This window comes from Acomys russatus, chromosome 7 (genome assembly GCF_903995435.1).
Source record: "Acomys russatus chromosome 7, mAcoRus1.1, whole genome shotgun sequence".
Taxonomy (NCBI): domain Eukaryota; kingdom Metazoa; phylum Chordata; class Mammalia; order Rodentia; family Muridae; genus Acomys; species Acomys russatus.
Genome location: NC_067143.1, coordinates 19,149,384 through 19,161,641, shown reverse-complemented (window position 1 = coordinate 19,161,641; position 12,258 = coordinate 19,149,384). Strand labels below are relative to the sequence as shown.

The following is a 12,258-nucleotide window of genomic DNA, read 5'->3' as shown; positions in this document are numbered from 1 at the left end:
ACATCCATGATCAGACATGTTCTTGAGTGGCTGATTTTTAGACCGTGCAGTATCACAGCAACATAGAACATCATTTAGTTTTAGGCCTTTTAGCGCTAATGATTTGAAGTCTGTAGGAGATGTGCAAACGCTCTATGTAGACACTGTCACTTTATATAAAGCATTTGAACAGCTGTGGCTTGTGATATGTGAAGGGGGTTGCTGGGACCAGCCCTTCTGACATGGAGACAACTGTACACTGTGCACACCGAGAGTGCGTGGAGGGACACACACAGAAGGCTTGCCTCACTTTCTGTCATCGTTGTCCTAGCAACGCTTCTTCGCTTACCAGCTGCAACTTGCTCTAGCTTGTTTCCTCCATATAGAAGAATCTTTCAGAGATTTTCAACAATTTGTGCTCAGACACTAGAGGCCAGCTCTGTGAGCTGTGTCCTCTGGGTCCCTTAGGCCAGAGCCCCAGCTGAGCAGGACTTCCTCTCCCCTCTCCCCTGCTCCATAGCGTCCACCCTCTTCTTTGCTTGTGTGGTGCTAGGGTCTGAGCTCAGGGTCTTACTCACTAGGCAAATGCTTTATCATTGAGATGAAGCTGCCTCCTGCAGGCTTTTCTCTGTGACCTCTGCTCCCTGTTTTTAGTTTTCTCATATTAGCTTGACTTGTTTTCCATATTAAAATCTCTCTTTAAAATAAGCTAGGTGTTGGGGGCGGTGGTGCATGCCTTTAGTCCCAGCACTCAGGGAGGCAGAGGGAGGCAGGTCTTTTTGAGATTGAGGTCAGCCTGGATTGCAAGTGGAGTTCCAGGAGAGCCAAGGCTGTTACACAGAGAAATCTTGTTTTGAAAATAATAATAACAAAAACATCAGCAACAACAATAATAAAAATAAATAAAACTGAGATGCCTTTTTCTTTAAAAGATTTATTTTATTGATGTGTATGTGTGCGTGTGTGTGTGTGTGTGTGTGTGTGTGTGTGTGCACGTGTGTGCGTGCGTGTGCGCGCGCGTGTGTGTGCGCGCGCGTGTGTGTGCGTGTGTGTGCGTGTGTGCGTGTGTGGTGTATATATATGTGTCATCCAGGAGAGGACATCCAATCCTCCAGCTTTGAAGGTACAGGCAATTATGAGGTACACAACATGGGTGCTGGGAACTGAACCAGGCCCTCTGGAAGAGCAGGAAGCACTCTTAACCAGTGAGCTATCTTTTCAGCTCTCTGAGACGTCTTTGTTTTTCAAATGATATATGCATTCTGTGGCATGGTTAGGAACTTTGTGAGTCATTAATTAATTTTTAAACATTTTTAGTTGTGTTACCAAATAGAAATTGAGAGCCAGGGTTAGTGAGCTAGTGCCCTGCCCCCAGCCTGTGTGTGTGTGTGTGTGTGTGTGTTTAACACCCTTTTGAATTTCCAATGAGAAGTCAGCCTGCTGGTGTGGGATTTTCTGTCAGCCAGAAGACCTGAAGAAGACTATTGTATCACCAAGTGTGGGAATCTATCAGAGCCAGACATGATGGAAACTTACTGGCCTCAACTGAGCCTGTGGGGTATTTAGGCTTTTGTCCTAGAAAACCCCATAGGCCAGCCTAGATCTTTCTCTCCCATGTGTGCTAATTCACCCTCCTGGCTCCTGTGAGTCAGTTGAGGATTTTTGTGCCAACTTCCTTGGACTGAGGATTCCTGGCTGGCAGGGGCCTGGCTCCTTGAACTGGTAGCTCCTGCAGAGTACCCTGAGAGCACACATGCTTCTACCAGGCACATCTGGGTTCAAGTCCTGACTCTACAAGTTCCTGTGCCAAATTCTACCATTCTCATCTACAAGATGAAGCTTTTGATTTCTCCCTCACAGGTTGTTGTATAGACCAGATCCCACTATGGGCCGAATGTGCCATGCCCAGTGGAGCCATTCAGTGCAGGGGATGGTTCACTACAACCTCCATCACTGGTGCTGGTGCTGGACACAGGACACAGCATACAGTGGGCACTGGACGCATGGCTGTATCTGAGTCTCGGCACTATTCTGTGCCTGAGACCCCCAGGACGCTGTACTCTTCCCAAGGAGGAAAGGCCATTTCCCTGTGAGGCAATCAGAAAACCACAAATCAAATTCTGTCTTGTGTGCAGCTGTATCTTCTTGCTCACTGTCACAACTCCTGGTGATTACATGCCAGAGGCCTTTTCACTTTCCATCCATGGAGGAAGGGTCCTGAGCATGTGCAAAAGGAAATCCTGGGATCACTGAGCTTATATTCCAGCCAAAGGGAAAACACTTTCCCTGCTAAACAGTTGTGCCCACATGCCCACTCCAACCCTCCTTCTCTTAGATACTACAGGCTTTAAAAATCTACTACTACTACTATTATTATTATTAATTGTTAATTGCATGTATATGTGCATGCACTGGCATGTGCATGGAGCTCGGAGTACAACCTTTTGAAGTTGGTTCTTTCCTTCTACCTTTATGTGAATTCCAGGGTTTGAACTTAGGCCATTGTGTCGGGAAGCGAGTACTTTTACTTGGCGAGCCGTACTACTGGGTACATGATGTTTCCTTTGATGGCGTCTTAGCAAGTACATAGGAATGGGAGCAAATAACTGGACCAACTCGTGGTTTACAAACATGTTAATTTTATTGAGTAGGCATCAAAGCTTCTCTGTATCAAGTAATGGAGAAGCCATGTCACACGGGTTACAGAGCTATTTTTACTTGAAATAATCTTTCATAAAAGAAAGAAATTAAATACTGTTCTTCTATAAAAAGTGCAGTAGTCAGTACTGGAAGTTTTCCAAAATGAAAGCAAGATTTACTACATATTGCAAAAATTGGTTCAGTGCTTTAATACTTTACAAAGGAACGACCCCATCACCTTAGACAGCTCTTACAATGGGTTTCTTCATCAACAATGGACCAGATTGGGAAAAAAAAAAAAAAAAAAAAAAAAGACTTGTATGGAGTTAGCATGAACACTCAAATGTGGTAGAAAGGATTTTGAGCAACTTGGCCAAAACATGACGATTTATGACCCGTTTTCACCTCAGCGTTTGCCTTTGTCCACAATAATGAAAGAACTTGAAAGCAAACCAGTTTATTTCATCCCCAAGTCACTCAAATGTGAGAGAGAGAGAGAGAGAGAGAGAGAGAGAGAGAGAGAGAGAGAGAGAGAGAGAGAGAGAGAGAGAATATGAATCCAGGATTTTGCAAGGCTAAATGGTTATCTAAAGGGACTAGGCAAGTACAGGGTGAGGAAGTCATTTGTTATAGTCAGCTTCAATGCCCCCAGTTACAAGGAGGCCAGTTTGTCAAAAGTGAAGGTGGGTGGGTGCAGGCTCTGTAGATGAGGCAGTGATGGGTCACCAAGCTTAGTCCCTGCTTGGGAGCCTGCTTTCTGCTCCTAAGTGTGTTCCTTTATTTGTGTCACTGAGGGCCCAGTGTCTGCCACCTGGGGTTGTGACAGAGCTGAGCTCTGTGGACTGTGGACTGGCCCTGTTGGAGGCAGATTGGTCTCTGTGCATTGGGGTCTTAGACACGGCTGGTCTGTTTTGTATGCTTATGCCTACACAATAGTTTGGGTCATGAGTGAGTGCTGACAAACAGCCCCACTCTCACTGCCAAGTCATACTCTGATGTGCTCACACAGAGGCTGAGAGCTGGGCAGGCCCTAGCCACTTGCCAAGGAGATCAGTGTCCCCTGGGAAGCTACTTCCTCTGAGTCTTGGCAGGAGCAGAGGCCCAAGCTGTTTGGGCGGCATTGAAAAGAATATTATATATTTGGCAATTCAAGTATGGCGACACACGTGCATGTGCCCATTTGCACAGCTGGACAGACGCAGAGGGGATTTGTGAGGGATGTCATCACACCCGAGAGGAACCTTAAAGTATAGCATCCAGAGAGGTGAAAGCAAGAACCACAGAAGAGGAGTAGAGAGGACACATCCACAAGAGAGTAAAGGTCTAACGAGCAGCTTGTAACAGTATTTTGCCAGTGATTCTTAGAGGAAAATGAATTTGGCCAAAGGACCAGGAAGTAAACAGTGTGGTTAGGTAGCTGTGAAAATACCTGGCAGGGGGAGCAGGCTCTGAGGCAGCAGTCCCCGAGATGGGTGAGGTCACCTGTTAGTGCAGGGCATCTCCATTCGAGTCCTGGGCCCATGGAGGTGTATGTGTGGCTTGGCTCTGCCCTTCCTGTGCACAGCCAGTGTTGAACCCATTGAGTCCCAGGGGTGTTGTCTCTCACCTCGGCCCCAGATCATCAGACTGATCAGCGCCTTGCCTTCCACTGCCCTGCATTTGGGGGGGACTGGAGAATGGGTCCTTCATCTGGGCTGAGCCACCCATGCCACTATGTCTGGGACAGGAAAGACTGAGGGATACCTAGGAAATCAGTTAGAAAGGCTTCTTTGGAAAGGTTGAGGGTCTCCGATGACATTGGAGCCAGTATGATGGGGCTCTGCACAGTGCATCCCCTTCTATGAGCTGCCCAATATGGACTGTTTTCACCTCTGCTTCACCCAAAGTGCCTCCTGCAAACAGCAGAGCCCACCATGAAGAGCGGCTGGCTAGAGGACCCACTCAGAGACTGATGGTGACTGCTGCTGCTATCGGCGATGAGCTATCGTATCTAGTAAGATGGTATCCCCAATCTGGAGGAGCCAGGCCGTCCAACCAGCTTCCGGTTTTTATATGTAAGGGAAGCATAAAAATCAGAACCCCACGAAGGAGGAAACCAACATTCTGTGGTGTTAATATCAAATGAGTGATTTCGTTTCTTTTCTTCAACCAGTATTTATTTTCTCTAGTTCCTAGTGTGTGTCAGGCACTGCTGAGGGGTGGGGGTGGGGGGGGGTGGGGGCACCAGGACACAGCAGTGAACAAGACGTAGAGGACGTCCTGCCTGTGTGGAACTTATATCCTACAGGGACCTGGGGGGCTACGGCACAATGAATAAATGAGTAGCTAATATACGCAGTGATCAAGGGCTATGAGAGAAAGCTGAAGATGGTATGAAGGGTAGGATAAGTTAGCATCTTAAATAACGAAATCGGAGAAGGTAACACAAAGATGAGCAGGCGGTGAAGAATAGAAGTAATAACATATGCAAAGGCCCTGAGGCCAGAGGGTACCTAGTAATTGTAGATGGTCTAGTCTCTGGCCAAGAACACAGTGGGCCCGGGCAGGCTTGCAAGGTCTTGGCTCTTACTATAGCACGAGAAACTGTTTTCATGGAAAGCCATCCTTCAGAATGTGCAAGTAAATTCTGAATAGCTGATTCCACTGCTTGTTCTTATTACATTAGCAGGTTGCTTTGGTTTGGGGGCAGATTCCATTTGTATTCATCCTGAAAACCAACTAATATTCCTCACCTATAAGTTAGACAGAAAAAAATATATGCATGCACACACATACATCCTGGATATACTCTTTGGAGGACAAAAGTATAGCAGTGTGCATCATTTCACATTTATGCATAATTAGCGTTCGTGAACTTTGCTTTTAAAGTATTTTTTAAAAATTAAAATAGTAAAAATCCAAATTTTAATGAATTATTTTGCAAAATTATTAGAAACAGCCATATTTCTAGATGACTGGGGATGATGGCTTCCTACTGTGCTCATCCTGTAATTACATGTTGCATGCCTGTTCAGACTATGCACCCTAGCAGATCCTCAGGCATCTCTGTAGGGTGACCCTTCTCACTTTTCTCTGCTGGCAGTGGAATGGGAGAAAGACTGGGTCTTTTGGGAGAGCATCAGCCTGTGTACTGCTGATATATCTCACCCCATGTTGGAAACTCTCATAGATTATCTTGTCTGTTGATGGGAGCTGTCATGAGACCCTTGTACCCTGATCTTCTTTAGAAGTGTTCTTTGCAGAGGAGGTCTGTCTGAGGTGGGACACCCCCCCATCACTGTGGAATCCAGAGCCTCTAGGATGAATTACCATGGACCCAGGCCTGTGAGAACAAGGTAACATTTCAGAGCCAGGCTTTAGGCCAACAGAACCAGTTGACCTGGGTAATAGGCAGGATCTGAAGCCAACAGGAAGGAAGCTGAGGTCTCTGTCCTGAAGACCTATGTCCATAAGGGCTAGTGACATTAGCAAGGGTCTTGAGGTCTTGAGAGCTGTTACTTTAAGGCTTTGGGGAAGGGGGCTGCCTGCTTCCTGGTGCCAGGGCTGCTGGCCACATCTGGATTTTTCACAGTGCTTCTCTTCAAGGGCCAACAGCAGGAGACTCTCATCAGGAGGCCAGGCCACTCCTCTACCTCAAGGGGTTAAGGCCAGAGCTAGCTCACTCAGACACCAAAGTACTTTCTCAATTACTAGAAGTCCTGGAAGAAAAGAAGACTGGAGGGAATGTGTATGTAAAGTCCTCACTGAGACAAGGGGCACTGAGTATGTCACAGACAAAGGAACCTCAAACACGAGCTAGGTGCCTTCAGCCTCTACATAAACAGCGAAGACTCATATAATGGAACTGTCACAGTCTTCTTTTTTCCTGTCACAAATTTCCTAACACTGATATCTGCAATCCTGTCCCCGTCTTTTTTTTTTTTTAATCAACATGGAATATATTTCGATAGGAAAGTTCTGTTTTTGCAGCTAGAAGAATGTGCAAACTATGGATGCTGGGGGTTGGGGGGAGGCCCTTGGATACAGTTGGCTCTGCTTCAGAGACTTGGGGGTCAGTTCTGTATGGGAGACACCACACTCTGAGGCCTGCACTAGGGTGGATTCTTTCATCTTATGTTATGCTGAGCTACTTATGACAATAAGCTACCAGAACTTGTAAGTTAAGGAATTTTTGGGAAACATTAACTTTGTAGAACATTAGGTTCAAATGGTACTGGGTGCCAATAGGTAAGGAAGGGGGCACAGTTACTTAGAAACAAGGTTTTCAACAGTAAGAACGATACAGCACTACAGACCCAAACACAGGAAAACCAAACAAATTAAGTGCTCGGCTGAAAAAGGAGAGGATGTTTATACAGTCCCAATTTCAGAGGGTCTACTGGAAACACCGAGACTCCACAAGCTCATAGCACAGCCCTGTCCATCTCGAGTGACTCTTCTAAGGGACAACCCTGTGAAAATAAGGGTGCAAGGTATTGCTCTGTGGCACATTCTGAGAATTATATAAAAAATAATTTCTATGGTACAGTTTAAAATTGGCCTGTCAATCTTGAATGCAACAGTGCATAAAGTTTCTAAACAGAATACACCGAAAAACTACTTCCCGTACCAAAGTCATATGATCAAAAAAATTCATTCGCAGGCAATGCCTGTGACGGAAATGTGAAGTGAACTTCTGAATTCCTCTCCACAGGGGTTTAGAAACATCTGATATTCTTCTGGACATTTGCCGTTGCTTAGAGATACCCATCCTTCTCAGAAAGTCTGGCCAGATCAGATGGGGAACCCTATGCACTACTGGTACAGCAGATGGCTTGCCATCATCTTATCTTTCCTTGCTCCTCAAAGGGTTGCAAATCAAAGATGGATATTAGGGGACTTAGCCCACCAGTTCCTGTCTCCGGTCACTAAGCCTGGCCAAGGAGCACAACAACGCGACAACATGGGCTGGGGATGCACAGAAGCCTATGTTCACATCACCACGGCCTCTTCTCCTTGCACTGTTTGGATACTTCGCAGAGGCTGGATTTCTCACAGAGGGTGATGGCTAGTCTTAAACATGTGGGCTGTTTGGAATAAGCCCCCCGGCTGATGCTCTCCCTTGTCTAGCCCAATGAGACCAAGCTGAGGGGACTGGGTTTTTTATTTGGCCAGGATAGGCTATGGTCTATGCCCCTGGCCCTTCTGAACGTCACATTCATCATCAGACCGGGAGAGGGAGAAGTAACGTGGCAGTGAAGTGGACAGGGTCGGCCATCACGCTTCAAGTTTGGGAGAGTCTCCTCTATGACAACAAAGTATTTTATTTCTCAACTTGCCCCATTTATTATTTATTTTTCTGGCAGGGTGCATGAGAAAGATAAAGGATGCGCATAAGCCAGCTTTGAACATTTCTAGTTGGTTGTTTTGTTATCACAGTATGAGAAAGGCAAACGCGGACTTTCTGCCTTCAGTGTGCCGGGGGTTCTGAACCCACACTGAAACACTAGTCAGTTGCTAGAGTAGGCCACGGTGCTGAAAGCAGAGGCTTCTGTGGCCTATGCCTTTGGGGGAGGGTGAAACAGCTGTTCAGGTGATATGTTCTAAAGAAACTGATACCCGCCCCCCCCAACACTGCCAAAAACCCTCTCAGTGAGATAGTTTTTGAGAATAATTATTTTTTTCTGAGTAACAAAAGAAAGCTCAGTGCTATCGGGGACATGGATATTAGTAATTACCACACATTTAAAGCATGTTGGTCAGCACAAAAAGCAAAACTTTGAAAAAAAAAAAACTGCTTAGAGATTCTATTTAATAAATAACTTTGATTTAAGGAACCACTTTATGCAAAACCTGAATACATTACTCAAGACTCCACAGGCTGTGGCGTAATCAAAACCAAAAAGAAATTACTCACAGGAGATAACTGAGTTATTTTATTATTATCATTTTCCAAACAAGTAAAAAAAATTCCCTCCCCATCTTTTGAAAAATTTCATTTTTTGCTTTTGCTACTTGGGATGAAGCATCCTTTCAGGAGGAGAGGCTGGCTCCAAGGAAGGTGTCACCCTTTTCCTGCACTTTCTGAGGATAAGCAGGGGCTTTCTCCTGTTTTAGGGTTATCACGGGCTAGTCTAAAGCTCTCACAGGCATGAAAGTATTGTTTCGTTAGTGAGGATTTTACCCATCTTATCCATAGTTCCTAGAAGCAAGCTTGCTCTTTAGTGAGGACTAGCTCCTCAGTGTCCTTGGCCAAGAACAGTGGTCTGCAGAGGTAATCTCAGAAGAAGAGGCTGCATATTGCTGCTCAAAACAGGGTAGCTAAGGACACATTATTTATTATTATTATTTTTTTAAATTTTCCTCAAGAAATGTAGGAGGCACCAAAAAGGAGACTGTTCAGAGACTGGGCTGCTCCCTCGATGTGGCACAGAGCCAGGAGCAGGGCCACCCGCCCTGGGAAGGGTCTCCACCAGCAGAGAGCCCTTTAACCTGGCTGAACCCTGACAGACGCGGGTGGGGGTGGGGGTGGGGGGAGGAGTGGTTTCTTTCCCTCCCAGCCTCTCTCAGCCCCTACCCTACGGAAGGAGGCCAGGCTGGATTGAAAGCAGCCCAATGGGGCGGGGGGGGGGGGAAGCTGACACAGTGACCAAGGGGTCAATTCTGTCCCCTCCTCTGGGGCACGGATGTGATATCACCTCCTAAAGGGGCCCTCCATCAACAGTTCACTGTACATGTCTTCAAAGGAGACATCAGCAGCATGTCATGCTGGCTCATAGGTGGGCCAATCCGATTGTGAGTTCAGGACCCTGCTTTTTTGCACCCCAAGTGTCTCTGGGAAGCCCCTGTCACCTGAGCTGCCCGGCACTGGAGTGCTTGCTACACCTCACTGTGCCCTGAGAGGTAGGTTGTCCGGTGCCCATTCTGTGGTCGCCCTCGGCTTGGATGGCAGTGTGAATGTTGCTCGAGCCGGGAGCTGTGGGAGGAGGGTTTGTTTGCTTATGAGATGGAGCTGGGGAGTCCTAGGGGGCCAGCGTCAGCGGGTAGCAAGGTGCCTGCTGGAGGTCTCCAGGGACCCAGGTGGAAAGCAGGTGGGAGCCGGGCTGCGCGTTTGCTTCTAAACCCTGCGTGCTACCAACCGCACACAAGTGACCGCCACTTGGAAAAGGTTTCCCTAGGTTAGGAAAAAAAAAGCATGTAAAACACTCCCTTCTAAAAACAAAGGGCTGCGATTTTCTTTATTTCTCGTATAGAAGAACAAAAATACTCTTGCAATGGCTATTGAGTTTCCACAGGTACGAGGCAGATGCTAGGCTAGCACACCCACTTCCAACAGTATGACTTGTTTCCTATCCGTCTACTACCTGAGTGGCATCAGTGTAGGTTCAGGCACCATTAGGAACGTTTGACCAAACACGTACACGGCACTGACCGAGGAGGCGCCGGCCCTTCGGCTGACCAGAGCAAGTAAAAAAGACCCACAGGATGGAAAAGCAGTCTAGGGCGGTTCAGGGCCGCGCCGCGCGCGCCTCGCGCCGCCGCCGCAACTCCTCGCGGTAGCAGTAAGAGCAGAAGTGCTCGGTCTCCGCGCGCCCGTAGAACGCGCAGTTTTCTCGCTGGCAGCGCCGCTGCGCGGGCCCGGGGCCTCCGCGGCCGCACTCAGCGTTCGAGCGCGCGGCCGGCGGGTCGGCGTCGGCGAACTCCAGCCCATCGCGGGCTGCGCCGAAGCCGTTGCTGTAGGTCTGCGACTTGTGCTCCGTGGGCCCCGGGGAGTCCGCTCCCCCGGGAGCCAGCGACTCCACCGTGTTGACCGTGCGCAGCGCGGCGCGCGCTGGGCTGTAGCTCTGCGACCACAGCGAGCGGTTCTGCTGCGGGTACGTGGCGCACGGCCGCAGCGCGCCCACGGTCGGCGCGCACGTTTCGTCCCGGGCCGCTGCCTGCACGTGGATGACACTCTGGCGCGCGGGCGCGGGCGGGCTGCGGCCGGGAGCCGATCCTCCCGTGCCGGTCCCCGCGCGACGCGCGCTGCCGCCGGAACTCGGGGACGCCGCGCCGCCAGCTGCCCGCGCCGCCCGCGCGCTCGCGCCAGTCCCAGGGCTCGGTCGCTCCTTGAGCTTGAGCACTAGCTGCGTGGGCTGCGCGGCTGGCGGGCCCGGAGAGGCGCGCTCCGGGCCCGGCGCACCCTCGGTCTCGGGCCTGCGCGTGGGTCGCTTGGCTGTGGCGATGGCGGTGGCATTCGCTGCGGCGGCCGCAGCCGCGGCGTCCCGGCGCCGCTGTTCTTGCTCCGCGCTGAAGCGCTCCTGCGCGCTGGTCAGGTAGTAGCCGATCATCTCTTCGTGGAACTGGTGCCGGTGGCTGGTGAGCAGCAGGCCAGCGAAGATGAATTTGCGCTCGCCTTGCATAGCGGCGCGCAGGATGTTGAGGCTCAGCTTCACGTCCGTGCTGTACTTCCAGGCATCGCCTTTTGACCCGTTGCCCTTGTCGGCTGGCGACGTTCCTGCCGCCTTGTCCGTGGGTGACGGCGTGGTCTTCTCCGACGGCGAGGTGCTAGCTGACGCTCCCGATTCTTCTTTGCTGCCCTTGCGTGACTTGGACTTTTTCTCCTTGCTGCGCTCGGTGCTGTCACCGTTCTTGCCATTGGCAGAGTTGGCACGACCCATCTTACCGTGCACCAGGCCGCCAAGCCCGCCCATGTTTTTCTTCAGCTTGATGCCTAGCGTCTTGCTGAAGCTGCCCAGCTTGTTGGCCACGGAGTCCGCGCGCGTCTTGTCCTTGTCCTTGCGCTGTTTCTCCTTCTCCTTGTCCTTACCGTTCTTGCCATTATTGCTGTTGGAATTGCTGCACACAGAATCGCGGTCCGAGTCCAGCGACTCCGCCAGGGACTGTACGTCCTCCCCTGCTGAGGCTGTTGGAGACTCTGGCTGTGCAAGGGGAGCCTGTGGGGGGCAGGAAGGCAGGGAAGGAAGATGGTTACAGAAGAGCTGTCCCCGTGTTGGCCCCAAGAACACAGGTGTAACAGAGACTGGGACTCGGAGTTTCTTTGTGAAGTCTCTGCTGCTGTGGGCTTGGGAGGCGTCTACTTAGAGAAGGATGGAAGTGTTTACTGGATAGGAGCCCACAGAGCCCTCATGTGCTGCTAGGGTGGAAGACAGGCTTGCGATGTTGGCAGAATGCTCTAGGAGGGACCTCATACCTTTAGTGCCATCCTTTGAGGGAGGGTGCATGCACCTTCTCTTGGAATTCATAGATACCTGGTAGTCTAGAATCCCAAGTGGATGGATAGAGGCGGAATGCCCATACACCCAGCTGGCGTGGCATTCCAGTGCTTCAGACACCAGTTCCACACTCTGGCCTCCCTCCCTGGCTGCGTTAAAGGTACCATTAGAAACAGGTTCCAAATGGTGGCGCACGCCTTTAATCCCAGCAGAAGCAGGCGGATCCCTGTGAGTTCCAGGTCAACCTGGTCCACAAAGTGAGTCCAGGACAGCCAGGGCTACATACAGAGAAACCCTGTCTCAATACAAACAAACTAGGGTCCAGGTCTCCGTGTAAAAGTAGAGGCCACCAGGTAAGACAATGTCTCTCCCACAGATAGGTCTCCTACACATTCCAAGGAGCGGCTAAACACCTTGCCCTAAACCCCATTCTTTGTCTTAAACC

The 12,258-nt window shown here is 49.7% G+C and overlaps 2 protein-coding genes across 3 annotated transcripts in view; both read right to left on the bottom strand.

Annotated features, from left to right (window-relative positions):
* Window positions 1-12,258, bottom strand: part of Apba2 (amyloid beta precursor protein binding family A member 2) — an 881,206-nt gene that overhangs the window by 843,221 nt on the left and 25,727 nt on the right. The gene's annotated exons all lie outside the window — the stretch shown is intronic.
* Window positions 9,230-12,258, bottom strand: part of Otud7a (OTU deubiquitinase 7A) — a 168,039-nt gene continuing 165,010 nt past the window's right edge. For both annotated transcript variants that reach the window (XM_051148665.1, XM_051148666.1), the window contains exon 13: window positions 9,230-11,534. In XM_051148665.1, coding sequence (XP_051004622.1) covers window positions 10,107-11,534 — 1,428 coding nt within the window. In that variant the 3' untranslated portion in view covers window positions 9,230-10,106. The remainder of the gene's footprint in view (window positions 11,535-12,258) is intronic.